We start from the raw sequence: 24442 nt of genomic DNA, 5'->3' as shown, positions 1-24442 counted from the left end.
ATAATCATTTTGAATTTGATGGCAACAGCTATAGTCAAAAGAATATCCAATTTTATTACAAGACAGCTAGTCAGTTAATGACAGATTATATTGCATATCACCCGATATGCTGGTTGTGTTTTATTGTGAATAATAATCATGTGAAACTTTTCTAGAATAATAAATACTTTGAACTGAATTTTTATTCAGAATTTGTGTTTTAGATTTGAATCCAATGTCTTCATTTACATTGTATTCCTGACCCAGCAGAGTTACCATGCGCTGATGTTTATGACCATAACGAATGGCTCTTGGCAAAGTAAGAGGATGTCAGGATGTGCGAGCCCATCACAGCGCTGACAAGTCTGCTTTCCCTGACAGTGCACCGACTCTGAGCATGGGGAGGCTGAATACTAACATAATGACTTCTGCCATGACACCTGCAAGGGCTCGCTGTACACTGTAGCAGCACAGAGTAGCATATATAAGCATAACATTGCAAAAAACTCCTACAGTTGCAAAGATGAAGATAGATCATTGTTGGTCTTACTCTTGCAAAAATATGTGTCCCTTAATCAGTCCACAAAATAAAATACAGTGCACATGAACAGATAATACAAATAATCAATAACTACATGAAATTCCATTATATGCAAAGGCCCAGTATACATACCTGCCTGCATGTTGAATTCCAGCTATGACAAGTCGTCTTTGGCCCCTATCTCACTGTATGCTCAACTAAGGCTGTGTGTTTGCTATGTACAGTCTAATAGTGTGACGGTGCAGAAGAGCAGGAAACACCTCTCTCTCCCCTGTGGCTGGACATAAGACACACACCACAGGGGCGGAGCCTACAGCAAAGCAATGGACTAAACAGAACATAGGGTTTATACAGTACAATATTACCATTTCTGTATGTAGATACAGTATATTGCATGGTACTTATTTCACTAATAAATACCATGTGAGGGAAATAAATAAGCATTTCAATTCTGCCTATTTTGGGTATATTTGATCATGTTTTCTTTTGAAATACCAATTGATAGTGTTGACAGCCAACTGAAAATATCATGCTTTTTAGACAGAACATAAGAGAAGACACAGTTGGGGGCACGGCCTGGGCAGGGATAAACTCAGGCAGGTGTGGTCAGTGCAGGTGCAGGCTGGGACAGGTGCAGGTCATGTACAAGGGTCGGAACCTTTGGTGACGGGGACATGACACTGTTTGTGACAGCATTCACTCAGAGGCTTTCAGTGCCCTGCTGTGAATGACCTAATGCTCAGAGCAGCCACAGGTGCCAGGCACAAACCTGGAGCAGGAGATGCAGCGCGTCTCGGAGAGCAAAGAGCAAGTTCTGATGGCGAGAAGAGAGAGCAGTTAGTCCCAGGGCACGGCCCACTAAGTCTGCTACACGTCAGTCACATGGAAATGAGGCAATCAGTTGGACAAGTGTGACCGAGCCACTAATGAAGAGGATACTGAGTCATGCCCAAACTTAGAGCAAGGCTTTGATGTCCCAGAGTTGAGCTCGCCAACACAAAGTGCCTCTTTTAAATCCAGTCACAAACATCTGAGACACATCACCATTATATATGAAGATAACACAGTGAGGGTGTGCACAAAATGCAAACAAACTACCTCCAGTTTATGCTCCATGCTATGCATTATTTTAAGGTGACCCTGAACAGACCGTGAACTGGGTGGATGGTGACTCGGATTAAGTGAGTGGACATTCTGAAGTTGGCACCTCTTTCACACTGAGATCACTGACCGTGACTCAAGTGTGCCCAGCCCTCAGCATCTACTGCCTGTGTTGACCCTAATGAGAGGAGGCATGCTACCAGTCAAAGCTGTCTCATCCCCTCCATGTTCACAGCACCACACTGTCACACACTTTAAGTTTCGGGTCACGTCTACTTTTTGAGTGTGGGTCTCTGCTGGAACATTACATGCAACTGTTACACTAGCTATTGGTTGAACTTCAGTGAATGATCAATTATTGTTCAATTGCTCAATCCAGGGGGTCACTCTTTAGTACAAGAAGGTAGCAGTCCGAGTTTGTCTGCTTGTGGATGCGGACTCACCTTCTGGTCTGTACTGGGCGATGATGGTGACCACCTGTCCCGCTCCTTTGAGAGCTGCTGCAGCCTGCTCATGAGTGGCTCCTCGCAAGTCAATGCCGTTTACCTGGAAAGCAAGACACAACTCCAATTATACACCAGTAAGAAAAGATATAAAATAAATTAAACTGTTGAAATTATAATAATTCATTCATATAAGTAAATATTGTTATTCTTTTAAAGATAATAATCAATATTGTATTGTCAAAAGTCTCAAAATAGTATTGTGGATATTCATAATCCTTTGCTTGAATGCATTGCTTTATTGCAGCAACAGCTAAAAAAAACAGAGGAAACTACAAAGACCATGATCCTTTGCTCCATTTCAGTGCCGAAATGAATTTATGATATTTTGCACTTTTATATTTTAATATTTATATAGATATATATTCATATCTCAATAAATATATCTGTGTGTAAATGTATATATCCAAATATCATGTGTATTTGTATATTGATACATCCCTTCTTGTTAGGGGGCCTGGTTAGCACAGAGATGGATTTTCAGTACAACATGTTTTTAAATTGTATCACTTTGTCATAGTGATGGCATAGATACAAAGCATTTATACATATTTATTCATAATTAAACATGTTTCATAATCATTTACATGGGTTAGGATTAGGGTTAGTGCCACCTTAACATTTGTGAAGAATCCTATTGTTAACTGCCAAAATAATGAAAAAGGGAATCCTGTGTTTGCACATCTGTGTAGCGTTCCTCATGAGAATGTTTAATTTCACCACTCCAGTTGGCACGCTTCTTTTTTAACCATTTAGTTGGATTGTTCTGGAGAGGACAACAGAGCAGTGGCAGCCAACCGAACAGCCCCAAGTGTAAGAGCACAAAGCTCATGTCGGATGTGAACAGTGAAATGTATCAGCGTGTATGCTCAATAGGTCGGAAGAGGCAGAGAGAGTTATTCTTAGCCTTGAAAACCAGGCCAGTGCGGGAACGCCGACTGTCCACTTTCATCAAGGTAGACACTGGTGCTGATGGGTTTCAAACGATGTGCCAGTCAGTGCCATGTTGATTTAAGTAAGTGTAAAATATACAACAGCCAATGAAACAGAACCATGTAATTTTGTTGTGTGGCCTGAGAGTGGGAGGCAAACTATAACTATTATCTATAATGAGGCAGGACAGTCATTTCCTGTCAGCTAATGCCCACTGTACACGGTTAATGTTTGCTCAGACAGGATTAAGCACCCAACACTTCATTATGTTTAGAAAATATACATGCATCACTGAGGCTTTATCAAGTTTAATTATGACAAATAAATGAAAATGAATAATAGTGGCAAAATAGAGGCAATATTGTATAGAGCTAACAATATTCATAATCAAAAATGTACATAGTATAAGTTGTGCCCTGTCTATGTTAAAATAAATCACTTTATGTTGCCTTTTGAATCAGTTGAATTAGCAAGTGAAAGCAGCAATTCCATCTTACAAATAAGTGCCATCTTCACAACTAATGATTTTCTCAACAAATTAATCGTTTTCAATTGATCAAACAGCAGTTAACATTTGAAGCTACTGAAGCTGATTGTGGTTGTGACTTATCTGGACTTACTGATAAGATCTGGTCTCCTCGCCGTAGCTCTCCGCTCAGGTCAGCCGGTCCTCCGGCCAGAATGAATGACACAAAGATGCCCTCTCCGTCCTCACCACCCACGATGTTGAAGCCCAGGCCTGTGGAGCCTTTGTGCAGCACCACCTTCCGGGGCTCTCTGTACAGACAGTTCAGATAGTACATGAGCTCGGGGGTGTCAGCGTGCTGCAGCATGGTCCGCAAAGGACAGTGGAGACAGAGGTGGACAAGAAACGGGCAGGACTTCGACACAAGTCTGACTGAATTCGGCTCAGGAAACTCAGCTCTAACACTGAGCAGCTCCAGAGGGAGACGGTGCTCTACTTTAGCATCACTGTCCCAATTCAGTTCTGACAAGAGAGGAACACACTGCTTCTACACACTGTGTTTGCTCATTACGGTTTCTTATCATAGGCATTCAAACTGTAAAGTCAAATTTTATTATAAATAAACTCAACAAAAAAAATATAGAATTATCAAGTAGACATGCAAAACAAGTTAACTAGTCTGACTTAGAGGCCACATTACCAACAAGGAACCACCGGCCGCGCGATTCAAACGGTTTCATCGTTTGTACCACACTGCCATCTACTGGAGAATATAAGATATTCCTTTATTGTTCACACATGGGGAAATTTTGTTGTTGCAACGCAGGTAGATACAGAGGAAAAGAACAGATAACATATAGGAAGTCTTAAAAAACACTCTTAATAGAAGAACTCTTATAAACAAAACTCTTATAAACAAAACTCATATAGACAGAACCTCTCATTTCTTAAGGAATGGAAGGGAAAAATAAAGATAAAAAAAAATAAAACAGCAAGCGTAAGACAAAATAATACTAATAATAATGGTAAAATAAACACTCTTATTAACTCTTAAAGTGCATGTGCAGTCTTGAGTAAGTACTTTTAGCCCTCAAGGCTAAAGTGACATATCTTAAAATATACATATACACAATGGCTTTAGAGAAAGCTGCTTAGGGCAAACAGGACACATATCATAGCAAATAAAATAGATCATAACTCCTTGCATTCAGTAGTTTTTATTTTATGCAAACTGCTCCTGTTTACTTCCTCTTCCAGTAAATGTACCACTAGTCATGAACCACAGCAATCAAACTGAACACTAACTGAACACTACACATACCTCAATATAATACATTATGTGCAGCCTAATAGTTTGATAACAAAAGCTTAACACTATAAACATGTCTCACTTAAAACGATGACATCCATTGGGCAATATTACAAAGTACTAGTAGAATATTAAAAGACAGATTTCTACTTGGTTGGGATGTGCTGTAAGAGCCTGCCTAGTTTGAGCACTACGGCTCTTTCCACTGCTGAATAACTCAAGAAGCAATCTCCAAGCTGCCAGTGGTCCCTCCTTATTTCTCGACCCCGGCTGCACCTCTTCTGCCCAAAGTCCCACTGATGTGATTCACTGAGTATTGGGTCAAGGTTGGGAAATATGCACTTATACCTCATTTTTACTCGCACCGGGTGGAGAATAAAAAAATCACCAGAGGATGATTTAAGCAGCGGAGGTTACAGCGCTGCCAAGCAAAAAGTCACGTACCTCCATAAAGAGGAAATAAAACTGGACCTTTTCTAATGGATTCATTTATCTGCTCCTCCCTTCAACTCATTATACCTTCATACATAATTCAGTAAGACGAGTTCAGTTTGAGTTGTTACTATTATTGTGAGAAGAAACATCACAAATTAACATCATCATTGACATCATGACCAAACAACAGTGACATTCATTAGTTCAAATAGTCTGATGCATCTCCATTTCTCTAGTGTGGGACCAGCTTTATGAAAGCTTCTGAGTGATAAAGTAATGTTATGACATAAACAGCCAGATAAGAACACCACCTATACTTACTACTACTAATACTAAGTTGAAATTAGATAACTCAATTTAGCTGCACAAATGTCTAAATATGAGTAATTATTACACAAATTATAGTGTGACTAGAATAATCTCAATTATCGATAAACTGGACTATCTTAACATCCCTAATTGAAATACAGTATATATGTCTCAAAAGAAAACACAGTTAAGCATTGAATGAGCCTCATGTTCATTTATAAGAGGGAAATGACAAATATTTCTATTATTGACGGGCACATAAAAGGGTATAAAGAGTTTAAAAATGGTCCACCTTAGTAGCATGCAACAATAATACATGGCTTTCTCAAAAACCCATGTCAGGGGCATGCAAGGAAGAGAGAAAAAACTCATTTGTATGCTAAAGAATAAAATCAAATGGGTTTAATTTTTGAACACATTTGTCATTTCTAACTTCAGTCTCAATTCTTCAACCTAAACTTTGATAGCAATGAAGAAATGTGTTTGTGAATGATAAGCCTAGACCTGAATGAGTGAGGAAATGTGGAAATACAGCACAAAATGAGATGAGCGCCAAGCTGCCCGCGACTCGGAGAGAGAAGCAGACAAAATGCAGAGAAAGGGAACGTGTTCTCAAAGACGTGAGAGGAACATGCATATTCACGGCACACAATGGGGCAGAGGACACAGAGAAGGTGAGGGTGTGGAGTACCTGGTGAAGTCCAAGTCAGGGAACAGGCTTAAGTGATAGGTGGGGAGGGGGACGGAGTGGAGGAGGCTTTTGTCACACTCCACTGGGTAATAGTGTCGGGGGGAAGGTGCTTTGTCACATAGTTTGTTCACAGTGCTGTAAACGGGCTCAGGAGGCCTACAGTGGAGCGAGAGACAAGAGCAGAGGTTAGTGGCCGGACACACGGGGACGAGACGCACTGGGGTGTGAGAGAAATGAGACACGGTGGACAGCTGGAGAGCAATGATAGACACACAGCACGGGGACGGAAAAATGGAGGGAGATAAGCCGTTTCACATGGACGAATGGCGATTATAAGAAGAATTGATCTTAAATTGTGCGAGCAGACAATTTAAGTTTTGAGGGCTGTTTGAGGGCTTTATAAGGACTTGTGTACTTTCTGTTTACATTTACATCATTCATCACAAGTAATCCTGCTAGATATACGAGTCACAGTGCCAACAATGCGTTGACAGCTTCTGTAATACATTTTTAAAAATATCACTGGGTTTGATTTTTTTGTGGTTACTGTGCGACGAGTAGGGTCATGAAAAACTAGATACTCCTCATTTGAACAATCGATACTGGAAAAAAAATCACATTAATTGAACAAAATCTAACTCTAATAACTACTTTTATATTGTCTTGTAAACTAGGCTACATTTTATTAATACAAAATTGTGTTTTTAGTCATAACTGTGGTAGTGAGTATCAAGATCTGTAGAAACAAGTTTGAAATATATTGTAAGTATTGTGACAGTACTAGTATGATTAAATTCATCATAGTTTTTCTCATGTTAATGTATTTCACATTATCTCACAAGACAATGGAAAGTACCACAGGCCACACCAAAGAAAGACAATAATTAGTAATGAAAATATCACAAAGAACAATGGTACAATAAAATAATGTGAAGATAAATGTTAAAAGACACTAAACTACAGAGAAAAAATGTTTAATGCCACAACTCAGGCATGCAAAAAGGCTCACGCACAAAAGCATTAGGTCTGATTCTATTCAAAACGCATGCAGGCAAACAATATGGCACGTGCAACAACAAAAGAAAAGAAAAGCTCACCTTAACTGGAAGTGGGAATCAAACCTGTGACTGTCTCCGTCATCTAATGAGGAATTTCTAGGAGGATGGACAGAGCAAGTTTACACAACCGACTCACTTGATTAAAACTCTAAAAACTCTTAAAACTGTATTTATTATTTGTGTTGTTTACAAGCGTGCAGAGACATTTGACTGACAACTGCACACAACAGGAAACAGATAGGTCAGGGATTCAGAGTCATCAACGTCCCTGGCACGAACTATCAAAGTGCGTTAGCTCAAACGGCTAATTGCGCTAATTCAGATTGTGGGCTAAACACTGAACATTCATCCTGGAGGACTTGAGTGCGCTAACTGGAGCATGTAATACAGTGAGCACATTTAGTCTATGCTTAACAATGTGGTTTACTACTACAGATATGGGTATACTATGAAGATTTTTTTTTTTACATAACAGCACAATATTTCTGACAATTTCACAATCTGGCCCGTCATGATTGTACTTCAGCGCTGCCCCTTCCACCCCCTGTCAGGAAAAACACTTGAAGCGAGCGGCTACAATAACAACACGCACACTAAATTACACACTATGGCCATTTTTGACAGTCAAGAGTATTTTTAGGAGATCGAGTGTACCCATTAAGTCTTAAATAAAGAGCTTGGGTGAATTTTTTATGTGGGTTTCTTCTCTGTCACATCTTGACTTTAACGAATAAATTAGCTGTCCTTCAAGCTCGGCTGAACCACTGATCATGTTCAGAAATATAAACTCAACATGCCTTTAGATGGAAAATAGGGAGGGTTGCCTCAAGGCAATAATGAAATATAGTAGAAAGTGGACAATATTTACGAAATCTTTATATGTTTTCAATTCTTTCAAGATAATTTGATTGTATTTTTGCAAGAAATTTGCAAAAACGTGCCTGTAAATATTTTGGTTGAGATTCAAGTGAATGGACCGTGAAATTAACCACAAAAGTGAAGACAGTTTATGCTCTTATTAATCTAATCAACTGTTTGACAGTTGTCCTATTCAAGAAAATCTTTTCAATATTATAAAAGGTATTTAATTATTACAATATCTTCTCTATTCTATCTGAAAACAATAACAGCCCAGGGAGAATTATTACATAGCGACGCATAGATCAGAAATTTAAATGCTGTCTTGTACAGAATAGAAGAGATTAGTCAGGAATATGGGCAAATGGAGCTAAGAAGACTATTGTAGCAGTGATTGCACGTTTAATATCCAGCTTTGGGAATGATGGACTTTGTGAGTTGCGGACGGCGTAGAGGTCTGGGCAGTTGGCTTGGTTTCTTCTGCTGAATCATTCATACAGACTCGAGCAGAAACGAGCCAGCCAGTCAGTCCGTATCAGAGCCAAACGCACCGACCTTGGAAAGACCCGCCGGTGCCGTTAAGATTCAGGGAGGGGACTGCACAGCTGGCCTGTAGCCATGCTGATAAATCCTCTTTTTATCCTCTAAACTTAGAAAAACAGTTATAGCAATTTATTGATACTGTAAAAAGTTCCTTAAATGTGTGTTTTATGAAGCTTTCAGAATCAGCATCATCCATCAACAGTGGACGGATGTCAAAACTTAATTGAGTTAAATGTTAATTGACTCGCTGTATGGAATGATTATAGAAGTAGACAGACCGTGGTTAGCCCACAGTCCTTATGAATGACATCAAGCACCTGATCTTAGCAGGTCTGTTAAATATCTCAAGAAATGATCACATTTGTCACCAAAATAATGGCTATAATGATAAAATGTAACTCTAACCCTAACAGACTAATGCTAACTAAAGAATAGGCGAGGTGACAAACACAAGCTCATGTCAGAGTACTGTTCATTAGGACAGCATGGTAATCTCTGAGGTTATTAGGGACACACCTTGGCCAAGAGCAGATAATAAACCTCTTAACTCCAAAGAGAATGGGAGGACTAATCCTTCACTCAACAAAGCTTTAGACAGGGCTCCTCTGGTTACTCTCTAAAATGAGCTTTTGTTATCGCCCTCCAGCAGTCTGCCTCCATCACACAGTTTGTTTGGCAAATTCTGTGTGACAACCAAAATGTTTGTTTTAGCATGCAACGATGACCTAATCTATGACAGCCATAATGCATTGGGGATTTCATAAATCTCTACTTTATAAAGTACTTCTGCGAGTGAATCATAATGCACAAATAACCAAGAAACAGGGCTGTGGTTGGAAGTGTTTGAGAATAAGGGCTATAGGAACTGCCTCTGGTTTCATCTCACAGCTGCCATGGTGGCAAATTACAAAACAAAAAATGTCACAAAATTGAAAAGACATCCAGAGGGTTATTAGGCAACCGATAAAACATGTCCATGCTTTTATAAACCAAGAGAATACATGATGTGGCAGATTAGGTTGTTTCTTACAATAAAACCAGAAGTACTGACGCCACTACAGTGTGTACTTTTTTAATTTATTCTTTGGACTGAAAGTATCTCTTAACTTTTCACCCTAATCATTGGCTGTATATGATTGAGAAGCATAATAATGGGGTGCACTAAAAAGTATAACTTTCTTAAAGTGCCAAACAAGACAAAATACAAATACAACAATACAAAGTTTGACAAAGGATACAAAGAAAATGTCATGCTTTTAAACTACGATCTTAGATATGGATAATATACATATTTTTAATCTTTGTATCAGCATGAACTACAGGGGGACACAGGAGGAGAGGGGGACACGTCTACCTGTTGTTCTAGTAGTCTGGCAAGAAGGGTAATTACCGTAAGAAGGAAAAACCATCCAACCTGTTTATATCCTCTTCCCCAAGTAAGTGCTTAGGGAGGGGGGAGTAACTCCCAGGGGAGATTGGGGGGAGGCCAGACTTGTACTCCAGAGTGCCACTGTTGATGGGGGACGAGATATGATTTTCCATGGCTGGAGAGAACGCTGAGAAGAAAAAATGGCATACTTTACACAACTTTATAAACATGCTGGATTGTATTTTATGCAAATGAAAAAATAAAAAAGGAGCATATAAAAGTGACATATACAAAGGTGGATTGGTTAAACTGTCATAAGATAATACTCAAAAAGACATGTACTCACAGTGAGTGATATCAGGAGGCCCATAGGGATCTGATAGGTAGACATTGGTGGGTTTTCCCACCTTCAAATACACCACATCCGACGTGTTTTTCAAAATGGCGACTGCCTCTTCATGAGAAACTTCCTCTAGACTGTAGTTGTTCACCTGCAGATGACAGTTCTGCCTTTAGTTCAGTCTGTTCTCCTGGAGACTGTTTTGTGCTTCTTTAAATTCAGTCTGTGTGCTTCTCCCGTGTATGAGGCTGGACTAAGACAGATGGTGTTCGGATGAGATCACAACACTTGGAAGGTAATTTAATTAGGCATAAAGTTAACTAGGGCGCCATCCTCTGGAGAAACATGGAAGTAACACTATTTCTGCAACAAGAAAATTCTTCAACCCATTCTTAAATAATGTCATAGTCATGATAATTAAACTTCATCGGTTAATTACTCTGATTGAAGACACAGGGAGAAAAAATGTCCACTACATGCACACGGGGCCAAGCCTGGTTCCTGAACTCAGCATTAAAGTGCTATAAGCGAAGGAAAGCAACAAACAAAACAAATTTGTTTTTATCCTGAGGTGCACTTGAGGTGCTGACCGCATGTACGCACAGTCTGCAGCTAATGGAAAGTGCACTTGAAATAAAATGAAATGTTTCAAACTATTCTATTTAGCTGAATTTAAAGTTTGTCTGAGTATTGTTGCCTGTAAACAGTGGATACATACATTATTTATTTCATAATTTTAGTCAATACTTTATGACATATACAGTATGCTAGTCACACTTAAAAGTATTTTATAAACACAGTGTTACTGACCATTAATAACCGGTCTCCAACTTGTAGCCGCCCATCTTTCTGTGCTGCTCCACCATCAATAATCTTTGTGACATATATGCTGTTATCTCCAGGTATGTGCTGGTTCCCGACCCCACCTGCAATACTGAACCCAAGCCCTGTGTGGGGAACACAAACTGCTGAGTTACAATTCTACTGTTATTCCTATTCACAAATGTGGTATGACTGAATTGAACAACTTGGTATGACACCTTTTGGTCCTTTGATAAGTTTAATTTCTAGGATGGTCTCGAGCATTGGCCTGCGTCGCCGCACATACAGCCGGACGATGGAGCCTGCGACCTTCAGGGCTTCTACTGCTTTGCTGTGGGAAACTTCAGACACGTCGGCATCGTTTACCCGCAGGATGCAGTCATTTACTCTGGAAGAGGAAGACAGGAGATGAGCTATGATGAGAATAATTGCTCGCAATTAAGTGTAGCGCTGCGCACAGTTGATATAAATCCGTCTTTTTTCGTCAGATAATGTTAGACAAAAATAACACATCTCTATATAAATTTCATATTAAATCTTTTTATTAAACACAATGTATTGGAAGTTTTTTTAAGTACTCCTTACTACTGCAAACTCAATTCGATGTAGTCCAAGTTACAAGTCAGCTCTATGAAGAGACGACCCCACTCATATTTGTTGTTTTTTAGCAATAAAATCACCTGTAATTGAATAAGAATATAAATATGTTTGATGAACATTACATGGAACATTACAGGCAAAGAGAAACAGGCCCCACACCAGAAATGTTCCAAGTTCCAAAAGCACCTAAAGCTATTTGAAAAATGTAAAATGATTTGCCTGTTTTGGCCTTGGTTTAATGTTTGTTAAGCATCTGTTTTGACACAGTATGACAAGTAAATAAAATGACTGAGTTCATCATGACGCAGCTCTAAACAGAGCTGCTCTTAACCATTCTTCTACTTTGCAGGTCAGCACCAGAGCACTCACTTTGTTGCATGAGTGTTTCATTATGTTCAAAACCACAGAGTAAGTGTAGTAGCAGTGAGTTTCACAGCCTTGTCTTACAGAATGTTATTTTTAGATTCCCTGTGGACATCTGCATATTTACTGTGTAGTCACTGGCAGCAGACCATGTTTATATACAGTGGTGACCTGTGTATCACGAGATAAGCATTTAGCATGTTCTGAAAACAAGCTTCAACATCTGTGGGTAGATCATGCATGTGTGTAAAAATCTGCGCTGGCGAGCAGCTCAGTTTGAATCCCCCCAAGGAGAAGACCAAAACATCGGTGGCCTGGCTCTGAAGGACACTGCTCTCCTGGGGGGCACACAGGAACCAGCTGAGACCCACACACTCATACAAGCAGCACAGTATTTCATAGGAAGCAGAGCGAGAAAATCTGTGTGTGACATCACAACACTCATCAGTAGCATCGAGAAGACTTTTACCAACAATTGTTCTTTTATAGCCTGGACAGCGATGTAGTGTTTATTTTTCATAATTCTGTACAAAGAGTTGTCTATTTGACATATGAAAGTAATTGAATAATCATAGGCTAATATGCACTGATATGCAACAAGACAATGTCATAACAATAATTGTTTTAAAATAAGGAATGAGCCATTCCCACAGATTTGGAGATCTATTTTGAATAATTGCTCTCAATTAGCTTTATCTTTCAGAAATGTGAAGTGGAATTCAAAACATCTCATTCGTGTTGGCTTTCATAAACATTCAACTTTGTTAGGATTCCAGACAAAACTATTTTGCAGCAGATTTTTTAACAATTGCACAGAATTAAATTTACTGTAAGGATATATAGAACATCAAGTCTCTGAACTCTTGTGAGTTTTACTAAATTATTCTTGATTGATTCACAGCTCAAGCGGCTTCAGTGCCATGCAAAGACAGATTTCAATATTGTTTAAGCCGAGGCGTTAAATCACCTGTGATTGGGACCAGACCTTGAAAAGAATTAAGATCACTAAACTAGACCAAGCACAACTGAGAATTCATGTTTAGCATTTGGCATAAAAAACATAAGATATGATGTTTCTAAAAGGTCTTTAACTTTTTAACCCGCAGCTCTGGAAAAAAACACTTCAGGCAATGGTTACTTGTGTAGAGTAGGTGCATTAAGTATGCTTAGCACCTTGCTACTGTCCAACGCAGCGACAGGAAGGACATTTGCCTTCCATAATGTTAAGAGTGAGTAAATCCCCATCACGTCTGCTCCCCAGCACAGATTAGACCTCCTCCATCCATAATGCATTAGCCTCGCTGCCCACCTTGGACTGGGTGACCATCAATTAAGTTAAGTGTGTGTTTATGCCCGCTTCACTTCTCCTGCAGTCTATGGGAGATTGACGTGGTGCATGCATTACGTTCCCTTCCAGCTTCTACGATCTGACAGTAATGCTCCAGCACTACAGCCTGAAAGGAAAACAAGGGCTGGCCGGCTACCAAAACTAGCATTATCCATCACAGAGGCATAAAAGGGTTAGCACGCCAAAGGCTAATGATATTATGAAAAACAAAAAAATGTGGACCTGAAATCCTTTTACTTAACAAGGCAGCAGGGCATTCAGCTTCTGATTTGAATTCATTAACCACTCTCCTGTCAATTATAAATGGCTTGTCTAAAATTCCTTTACTACTTCATCACAGTCCCAAATCTATCGATAAACTTTGCGCACAAAACATTACATTATAGAGCTTGTGATTTTCTCACTTATTATATATGATGTATTCAAGACTTCTTTCACTTTTGGTTCAAATTTATGTTTTACAAATTTAAGATAAATTTGTAAAACAGCGTGTCCTGGGAAGACCCAGGACATGCTGGAGAGACTATGTCTCTCGGCTGGCCTGGGAACGCCTCGGGATCCCCCCGGAGGAGTTAGAGGAAGTGTCTGGGGAGAAGGAAGTCTGGGAGTCCCTGCTCAGACTGCTGCCCCCGCGACCCGGCCCCGGATAAAGCGGCAGAAGATGGATGGATGGATGGAAGATAAAAACAAACATTTTCTCTCAAAGACAAGTTAAATGTTTATAACTGCTTGAATCCTGAACCTGACACAGTAAGCAGTGTTTTCCCTTGAGAAATCCCTTCGCTTGCACTGAATGATAAACGAGCCCAGGTTCTGTCCTTGTTCCTTTGATAAACTGCAGGAGGTAAGGATGTGACGGCTGTATCCACACGTCTCTGTTCCTTTAACAAGGCTGTTACAGGCTGAGGCTCGCATTAAGCTGGGAGCGAGCAGCTATCAGGGCATCAGCACTCAATAAGCTCCAATTCTGTAGAGGGCATCTGGGCTGTTAAACCGGGGGGTTATAATTAAAGACGAATCTTGAAATATTGTAAATAGAAATGTTATGGTAACAAATTTAAGTGTTTAAACTAGTGAAAATAAAGTTTAAATGTTTTAAATGCTGCCTCTTAACCAGGTCGCAAATAAGAATTGGTTCTCAATCAACCTACCTTGATAAATGAAGGTTAAAATACAAAAATAATAGTAATTTTATATTCATCTCTGCTGATGTGCTAGCAAATGAACCCAGTTTCACTATTAAAGATTTTAAAAATAGTCGCTATGACAATGTTAAGGTGTTACGTTTGGGAAAAAAATTTGACGCTCCAATTAATAGGTATTGAGAAAGTGAGATCTTAGGTCTGGGATTTGTTTTGACTAAAATGACAAGTATATCTAAATCTACCTCGTATACCTAAGCCGGTAGTGTGACTGATCTGTGAAATAAATGCATGACATTCTGTTGAAGTTTCGCTGAAAACTTGGCACAAAAACCAACCTGAGCCGTCCGTCCTCAGCTGCCGCTCCTCCGGGGATGATCTTGGTGATGAAGATGCCCGGGTCATCACCAATGTGTGGGTTATCTGTCCCTCCGGCGATGCTGAAGCCAAGTCCTGAGTTCCCCTGCGACAGTTAGGAGTAATTCAGTGAGGGCAGACAGAAGACAGGCAGCACTTAAAATGTATGCACAAATGACACCACATCACCAGAATACAAGCAGAGCAGAGACAGCTGTCACCAGTGGCCAGTTATAGAAGCTCAGAGAAGAATTATGATGTGAAAAGGACTAGTTATTACATGATTGATAACTGCAAACACATGAACTGCCCAATGTCATGATTTAACATTTAGACATTCATTTTTAGGGACCGTTTTGACGTAAGCAATTATATCATGTATTCTTATGTATTCCTCCGCTTGCAATTACCAAAGTGCACTGTACAATGGAGGCTCATCTAACCTTCTGAATTCGTATTTTGCTTTTAAAAACTTGTTCAGGTTTATGGTCTGCCATTGCCCTTTTAAGGTCTGTGCAAACACAAACCCGTCTATTCTCTCTCTCCGAATGAAATCTGGGCTCTGATGAAGTTGTTAGCTGATGGGAACGGCAGCTACGCCTGATTACAAAGTCTAGCAAGCTTCCCTGTGGCTCTTTACTGCCTGGAACAGCGGACTGAAAATTACACTTGTCTCCCGGGTCAGTGAGGAGACGACACAGGTCTGTCTGTGCTTTGGGGCTGCACACAATGGCTGTGGTCATCTTTTAACAGGGTATTATGAATTCAGAGCTGCAGGAGAATAGGTGCATGCTGTTGAATGTTAAAACATGTTGTACACGGTTACAAATGTTTCTTGTGTGCTGACCTCTGCTTTGATCAGTTTGTCTCTGCACTAGTGATATCACATTTAGTGTTACGAGTATTGTGAAAAGAAACATCACTATTTAACGGTTATTCACAATTAAAAACACTATGACCAAACAACAGTGAAATCTTAAATTTTGTCTCATTCAAATTGCCCAAAAGATCACTTTTCATCTGTACTTTGTGACCATCTTTAGTCAAACTTTGTGAATGACAAATTAAAGTTACGTATGTGACAAACAACAGCTATAAACACTTTTATTTTTGCATTCAAACTAATGCAGATTATTATTTTTGAAAAAGATATATAACTAACTAGAATAATTAGATGCCAAGGCTAATAATGAATTATGAGTTAATAAGGGTTGCATTTCATTCCTACCTTTTGTGCATCTAATTAATCGAATAATACACTTCAATACACAAAACCTAAGGCTACCGACTTAAATGCAGAAATACTGTAGATCCATCCAGGTAGGGCTGTGCAATAAATCAAGCTTTAATTGAACTGTCTGTCAATCCTGTGGCAGTAAAAGCATGTCGTTCGGAGAGGAAGTCAGACTGTGGAGGAATAAATTGAATTTTTCTGTGTTAAATGACTAAAAGTGTGTAAATACTTGTACCCAACCCCAGATGGAGGTGAATATAGAAGGGCACACATTCAGTTAAGATGAAACTCCACCCTTCTCCATGTTAGGTAAGATGTAATAACGCACACACGTCCTCTAATCCTCTCTCGGGGCAGTGAGGTACTTGCAGCTCCCACTATCGCAGCTTTGCATTATATGTTAGGGCTCCCGGTGGGGGGTCGTCCTGACATGCAAGTTCTCACACGTTATAAACACGCAGTTGTTAAATCAGCAATACTCACCCTCTCAAGAGTGATTTCCTCAAATTCATATTCAATTTCAGTCCCGTTGACCTGAAGGAAAACAAACAGAACAGCAAGTCAGCACATTTTTAGCACATGCCTGTAGCCTTCAACCCCTGGGCAAGCCATTCAATCTAAACTGATGAAGCGTATTATTAGCAAATCTTCTTAAATAGAGCCCTTTGAATGTGGTATGTTAATTTTAATCAACATTTGAGCAAAGCGAAGTGAAGTTGAGAGAGCCCGTGCTTTCCTCTGCCTGACTGAGAAGTTTAATTAGCAGCAAGCCCTTTTGCAATTTTATATTCATACAGAAATAGCACATGTATATGCAAACTCCCAGGTGGGCTCAACTGTGAGTGGCACATGAAATAACAGGACCATGGCAAAAGACATTATGTTATTTTATATGAAGAGCAATAAACATTGGGGATACTAAAGTGTACTCTATTCACCGCAGTTTCACTTTATCGCCTGACAAAAGCTGAAAATGGATGCATGTTAATATGAACAATGTGCCAAAGGGTTTGTGAGAGCAGGGGACTATAGTTAGAAAGATTTAAATATATAATTCCTCCTATGAAAGTCTGTTGCCTGATAATATGTACCAATTGTTAGTAAAAACAAATGAAAGCATATTTTCTTTTTTGTTGTAGTAACATTTCTCTCTTTGCTGCAAAATTGATTTCACAGCAATTTTTCACTCCCAGATAGAAACATACACTCTGCAAAACTGCCTGTCCTAATATTTACACATGTCAGAAGTCAGTGCCTGCATTATGTGAACCGTGCCAACAATGTGCAACATCTCACAGGGAGAAACAGTCTCTTCTCGCCTCGTTTCCATTTCAACAAAAAAAAAAGCTCCACAGCCACCGCCGCATTTGTTTGTTATGATGAGAAATGCCACGAACACCGCTTGCGTCAGAGATCTTTGGAAATTTGCAGTTTTTTATTCATGACAAACATCAATTATTCAAAACCTCAACCTCATTTGTTTTACAGAGATTAGTTGTGCAAATATTGGACCTATCTTTATGGGATTAAATGTGTAAATTGTCTAATACAAGAGAATACACTGGACTTACATAAGGTACTGACTCCAATGTGTCTGTGTTGACGATTATTGGAGCGGGACTGGCCTGTAAAACACACAAACAAAAGAGGGGTTAGGTTTAACTTTTAAGCATCACAGAGGGAGCTGCCAAGGCCCGTCCTACTTTCTATAAAAGGATCCAGGGGACAAGCTTGTGAATTTCTGTATCATCAACAATTTATTAGTCTTCCATTTGCTGGATGGGACTATAAAGCACTCTGTCTCCGACACAGCACTCTAATACTGCTAATATAGGCGTACGGCTTTAGATTGGAGTGGGGAATGAGAAGTGGAGTATAAATGAGTGAGGGGAATAGATTTGTAGCATCCAGAAACGCACTTTACACACCTGAGACACAAGGTGGCGTCTCTTGGGGAAACTAGAGATTTAAATATTACACTGTAAGAACGCATCCTTAAAACAAACGGACACAAACCAATATTTTTTGGCCCGTGACTGGGACAGGAACTCAATGGCTTGTTTGCAACAAAATACACTTGACACCAAAGGTAGCACGATAGCAACACAGTCCGAACAAACTTAATTTGCAACACATTTTTGCCAAGAAGATACAGATCGCCTACAAGTACAAACTGGTAATTTATCAAGTATTTCTTTCTCTTACTTTATTAAAAGACCAAATAATCTGATAACTCCAGAATCTGATCTGATTTTAATTTTATAATCTTACTTCAAATCAGACTGAAACCAGATTTGAGAACTTGACAATGACAACTGATGACTACAACATTATTATTGCAATTTTTGCCTCCGGAGTGTTCGTAATACATAGCGCATAAATTGTGTGGTATGGAATGAAAGCTGTGACCCACACTGAAGTTAAGGGGCCTGGAGACTCGAGCAGATGGCTGAAGGCAACACTCTGGAGACAAGAGGCCTGTGATGTGGTCAGAGCAGGAGCAATACAACAGTTTATCAGCCATACAGTTTAATCTGTAATAATAAAACGGCCTGAGAACATCAAAGACAACAGCAACACATTTGGAAAATCCTTTGAAATGTGGCTTTTGATTCTTTGCTGAGAATAGGAATCACACATGGGGGCAAAAAGAGAGGATCAAGCACGTGTAAACAGTTCGGATGAAACAAGTGTAATGCATAATGAGTATTACATCATCAGCAAATGAGAAAAAGGTTACCTAATCCTATCAAGGTAGCTTTCCACTTCAGAAGATACATCTTGCTGGCATAAGGTTTATAAGGTGTGAAAAATGTTGTACACTAATTGCATACAGAGTACTTGTTAGCGTTTGACAGAAGTCTTGTTATAAAATGCTCACCAATTTATCCTCTGACCCTAAATGACTAATATAAGCTAAGCAAAGCTAAGCAAAGCAAAGCAAAGCAAAGCAAAGCAAAGCAAAGCAAAGCAAAGCAAAGCAAAGCAAAGCAAAGCAAAGCCAACCTTCTGTCATCATTCAATTAAAGTTAGGAAACTTTCAGTAGTGCCTGCCGGAGTGGAAAGTCTAAAGTAAATAAACTAGCAAGACATGAAAGCAGAAATTCTTAACCGCACTAAACTACATTTGGTTATTTTGGTTGTTTTAAAATGTAAGAAAATAAATACAAAGTGAACAAACAGGATTTAATACAATTTATTTTAGGGCAAGTCAAAATAATACTTGGTTAAAAATTAGGACTGAAAGTCTTTTGAAAGATTTGTTACATGTGAAAACCTAGCTTAAAAAAATAAATAAAATGAGCTTGTGGTCTTGTGAGTGCACTTTGGGTCAGATCATTTACAGTTGTTATATATTTTCCCACACCACTGTTGATTCATTGATGTACAGGGCATGGCTTTAGTCGACCAAGCATTGATTTATTCGACTACAGCCCTAGTTTACAAGTGGAGGGCCTTTTGTGATTTGTTGATGTTCTCACAAAGTGTATCAAAAAGGATATTGTGTTGCAGGTTGGCCTGTTGAGTTGATCATATGGTAACAGTGAGAGAAATGTTGCTGCTGACGGTTACTGCTGGTGCAGAGAGGCTGAGAGGATGTGCTCAGTCATCAGTCCAGTGACAGCACATCGGGGTGAGACTCAACCTGTCCTCTTCAGTCTCCATCACACGCAACACAGGCCAGACTAGTACAGGACTCTGCAGGTAACACGGGGCTACTGCAAATGAGCTCACACACTTCCACTGGCGTAGACAAGTTTATAGTCTGCTGTCATTCAGAGTAATGAAGAGAAGGACTTGTTTTGCTGAACCAGTACGATACGACAATAAGATGTCGTCTGGTGTTGCTACATCGAGGCAAGATGGCTGCTAACAAATCATGAATTTACAACTTCTTGTACTGGACTAACGTTTGGTTCAACCCGCTTTGTGGTGAAATGTGCTTTGCTCTTTGGAATGTGCGTAATATACCTATACAGTAGAGCTGACAAAAATGAGTATCATTATATTTTTGTATCCCAATAATGATATTTAGACAATATAACAAAAAATAGTGTCAATCTAAGAGTAATGTGTTAAAACATGTCTTTAAACCCATTAAGTTGAGGTTTGTTGATCAGACAAAAGAATCAGCTCTTTTGGTAAAATGGTTTACTGTAAAGAATACACTCAGTATTCAAAATTTGCATATCTTCAAAACAACATAAATAACAATCTGATCTAAATGTTGATATATTGCTGTGCACTACATATACTTGGCATTATAACATAACTTAAATTAGCAATACTCTTCTACTGGAATGAGGTGGGGAAAAGGATCCAAGAATGACTGTTCCTCATTCTTTGAAAACAAATGATGGGAATACATTTGAATGATTTAATGGCAGCAATTTAACTTTTGCACATCTCAGCACTCATAAAATGGAGCATAATTTGCGCAATTCATAAAAGTTAAAAAAGAATCAAAGTAACAAAGTCTGCTTCATCAGGGCCAAATGCCACAATGATTCAGATTAAGGGACAGCGCTGTTTGAGAAGAATTATCCATGCAAAGCAAAAGGTTAATTACCAAAAAACACCCTAATCACCCAAGTCAATGAATAATGCAGGATGTCAATCAGTAAAAATATTCAATCAAAATGTCACTGTGCCATCCAAGTGCGCCTGGGATAATGTTTCAGCAGTTTTTAAAAGTCGTACTAAATTATCCTTCTGGCTTAATGAAGACACTATAGTCATTCAGTTTGAGTGAAGAAAGCAATTCATTGGCCAAAGGGAACAACACGGAGAGATGATTGAAAACGTCTTCCCCGTCTGCCCCCACTGCTTCAGTTCAGAGTAAATATGTAAAAACAGTCGGCCAATAATTAATGAATATAAATCAATAGTTAATAGTGGCTGTTTGTTGTGTTTGCTTTCGCCATTGTGCTTCAGGCTCTGTATGGTGATTAGATTTAGTCCGCCAAATTATGGATCTAGTTCAAAGGTTCGTTAACTCAATAGTAAATACTCCAGTCCAATAATAAGTAATTTAGAGGCATCAACTCAATTACATGGACACTCTATAAGTAGTGCATGTATGTATTACAATATACCACTACAAACAAATGAAAATGATAAAACTCGGCTTGATATTGATGTAAACTGTTTGAGTGAAGACCAGTGTGAACCGTCACACAGGGAAGTGACAAAGTGAGTCAGGAGGGCTTGACGAGCCTGCATGATTACCACTCTCCACTCTCATCACAGAGAAGCACTGCGACTACTGAAAAGAAGTCTGTTTGTGACAAGAATCAAGAGTGAGAATAACACTCGGCAGAGGATTGTCACAAATGAATTTACTATCATGGTGCATAGTGAAAGATTCAACTTAATTTACTGAACGACATAAACGTGTCCTTTTACAGTTGATTTATTTCCATTTCCATTTAATTGAATGAACCTATGAGTTACTTTAAAGACTCACTTTACAATTTTTCTAAAGCTTTGCTTGGTCCTACACAAATCAATTTCAAATCCACTACAGGGTCCTCTGCAATGCAGTGTTCTCCTGATACGACTTTTCTACTCCCTAAAGTCTCAGTGTTTATCACGTGTAGAGAACAGAGAAAAGAGTTGTTTGTATAGCTCGAGATGAGAACGTTTATTATATTTGTCTATTGTAAGAAAGAAGGGTCTGAACTTATCTCTGGAGTTGTCTTGGACCCTGCTCTGTAGAAAACCAAATATTCAGATCATATTCTAAGTCCCTGATTCAAGCGCTGATGTAACTGATGAACAGGCTCATACTGTACTGTGTACGAGCGTTTGTCTGCAGCCCCACAGTGTGCACACAAGCCCCCCGAGATGTAATGGCCACTCAACTGAGCACATAAATGGAATGCTTAGCTGCGCTTAGGCTCATTCCTCTTCTTATGCATGCTCCCCTCATAGACACGTGACATGCCTCCAAAAGCACATGAAACCAGTGGTCCAGCAGCAAAGCTGAGCTCATTTTGTGCGATGCTCCGGGCAGTTCAAAACCATACAAGCGATAATATCACCATATCAAATGCTGCTTTATACAGTGGAAACTATTCAGCTCAGAACAAACGCTATCTGCTTATAGACTTAACACTGTAGTCATTTAATAATATTCAAAAATGATCGAAGCATAACTATATTCAAAAGTGTATGAACAATAATTGAAAATGATCTAGTTAATTAAATTAGCCACTAGCAACTGCATTGTGTGAATAAGATCAACAAAAATAAGAAATAAGCTGATTTTGTTTTGTTTTTGCCACTTCATCACAAAACCAGTATTATTAGTGAAGTTTCTATTAGGTTAATTTAAGAACTTCAGTAAACCTTGCACTAAAGTAAGTTTGAGTTTGTACAAATCATTTGCAATGTTTCACTTACGGTATATGTGTAATAATATATGTCATATAACAATCAGTCAAATGTTATACATATAAATAATGTTGTAGTTAAATTAAAGTAGTACTTCGGTGAAAAGGAGTGACGAGGGAGTTTGTTTTCACACTCAGGGGTTGCACACAGTATGGCACGCTTGAAAAGAGTGTGATGCATATTTTTCAGCCATGCTTGACCTATGAGCATCATAACACTTTGCTTGTGCGTCGGTGTGCACAACTTGAAATGAAACATCAACAACTTCATACCGTTTTATGGGATAAATACAGTCAGTCCTACCAGCTCACCTGCTGTTAAGTTTCCCAACCATCACCACAAACTTACTAGAGACTTGACAGAGTTGCCTGTACTTTCTGAGTGGATTCTCAGACTTCTGCTGAGTTTTGCTCAATAATTTAGGGGGCCACTATGCATGTGGCTCAAGAAAACAGGAGAATGTATGAATAATTCATCCGTCCAATCTCGTGTAAAAATAGTCAACAACACGGTAAAATGTGAAGATAGAAGGACAAGGCAAGATGGATGTTTTTGTGGTTGAAACTGCTGGATTTCTATGAATGTTCAGTACCATTCAAAGCTAATCAAGATGGACTCAACATAAGGAAAAGACAAAACGAGTCCTATATTTTCCCAAGCCACTTATAGAAATACAGTACTTGCAAAAATAGCTACTGTTTATTTATTCACCGTATTCTTTATTAAACTATGAAAATCCTACTGAGATTTTGAATGTTTCAGTGGCGTCCTGGCCGCATACAGAACCTATTAAGAGCTGGGCAATTAATTTAAAGAATGAGAGATCTAAATTCAATGATCTAATCGTCAAGGATATGGTTGTTTGTTTTTTCTAGCTGAGAAGTCCACAGCGAGTACAAAAAAAATTATGTTTTATTAAATGGCACAGAATAAAAGCCTTTATAGTTAAAGGTGCCATAACATGCTTTTTTTTACGTTTCGTAGTCTATCCTAAGTGTATAATTGATAATAATAAGGGTTGTGCAACACCCTTAACATAATAGCTAAGAAATATCACCCAGACCTTGGACCCCCTCACCAACCCGGAAATGCAGACGGCTTGGTTTGATATTCGCCCCCACCCTTGCGAAGAGCGATCTGGCTCCCCCGCCCAACCCGTGACGTAGTCTCAGAGCGCATGTGTGCCCCGCCCACCCGTGACGTAGCCCCACAGCTGTCTGCTCAGCGTTGCGCCGCTCCTGCCGCGCGACTGAGTGAGAAACGATAGAACTTCAGATCAACACTACTTTGAGCCTAAATAAATCTGGTGTTTATTCTACAGCGTGCGCAGATATGTCTATAGATCTATATATATATATATATATATATATATATATATATATATACATATATATAGAAAAACTCCGGAATGGGCTTGTAGGGAGACAGCAGCGCGGAGCCGGGGGGAAGGGGGCGGGAGGCAGCAGGCGGGAAGCGGGAGGGGAGGGGGGTGGAGAGGGGGGATGGTGACGCGTGCCTGCCCTTATGACGCGGTCTTGCCCCACCGCCGGTCAGTTTGGAGGTTCGAGGAAAGGAGATAGTCTGTAATATAGCTAAACACTGCGGGAATCAATCAAAAAAACACATATGTACTGGGTACATATATGAAGCACAAATAGCAATGTAAGAAGGTTAAAAGCTCTGAAAAGTCGATTTTGCATGTTATGGGACCTTTAAGTTTCAGAATATTATTACAAAAAAGCCAT

General features: G+C 39.3%; 1 protein-coding gene across 29 annotated transcripts in view; it reads right to left on the bottom strand.

The window, feature by feature from the left end:
* dlg2 (discs, large homolog 2 (Drosophila)) overlaps positions 1-24442 on the bottom strand; it is a 141617-nt gene that overhangs the window by 8553 nt on the left and 108622 nt on the right. For 15 of the 29 annotated variants that reach the window (XM_072446835.1, XM_072446836.1, XM_072446841.1 and 12 more), the window contains 12 exons: positions 17873-17926; positions 16785-16835; positions 15049-15173; positions 11476-11645; positions 11246-11382; positions 10442-10586; positions 10117-10282; positions 7365-7421; positions 6268-6423; positions 3678-3834; positions 2065-2167; positions 1290-1334 (listed from right to left, as the gene is read on the bottom strand). In XM_072446835.1, coding sequence (XP_072302936.1) covers positions 1290-1334; positions 2065-2167; positions 3678-3834; positions 6268-6423; positions 7365-7421; positions 10117-10282; positions 10442-10586; positions 11246-11382; positions 11476-11645; positions 15049-15173; positions 16785-16835; positions 17873-17926 — 1366 coding nt within the window. The remainder of the gene's footprint in view (positions 1-1289; positions 1335-2064; positions 2168-3677; positions 3835-6267; positions 6424-7364; positions 7422-10116; positions 10283-10441; positions 10587-11245; positions 11383-11475; positions 11646-15048; positions 15174-16784; positions 16836-17872; positions 17927-24442) is intronic. The other 14 variants (XM_072446840.1, XM_072446842.1, XM_072446846.1 and 11 more) reach the window with 9 other exon arrangements.

This window comes from Eucyclogobius newberryi, unplaced genomic scaffold, assembly GCF_026437365.1.
Source record: "Eucyclogobius newberryi isolate DKJ021-1_F unplaced genomic scaffold, fEucNew1.0.hap1 SCAF_15, whole genome shotgun sequence".
Taxonomy (NCBI): Eukaryota; Metazoa; Chordata; class Actinopteri; order Gobiiformes; family Gobiidae; genus Eucyclogobius; species Eucyclogobius newberryi.
This window is presented reverse-complemented; position numbering and strand designations above follow the sequence as displayed.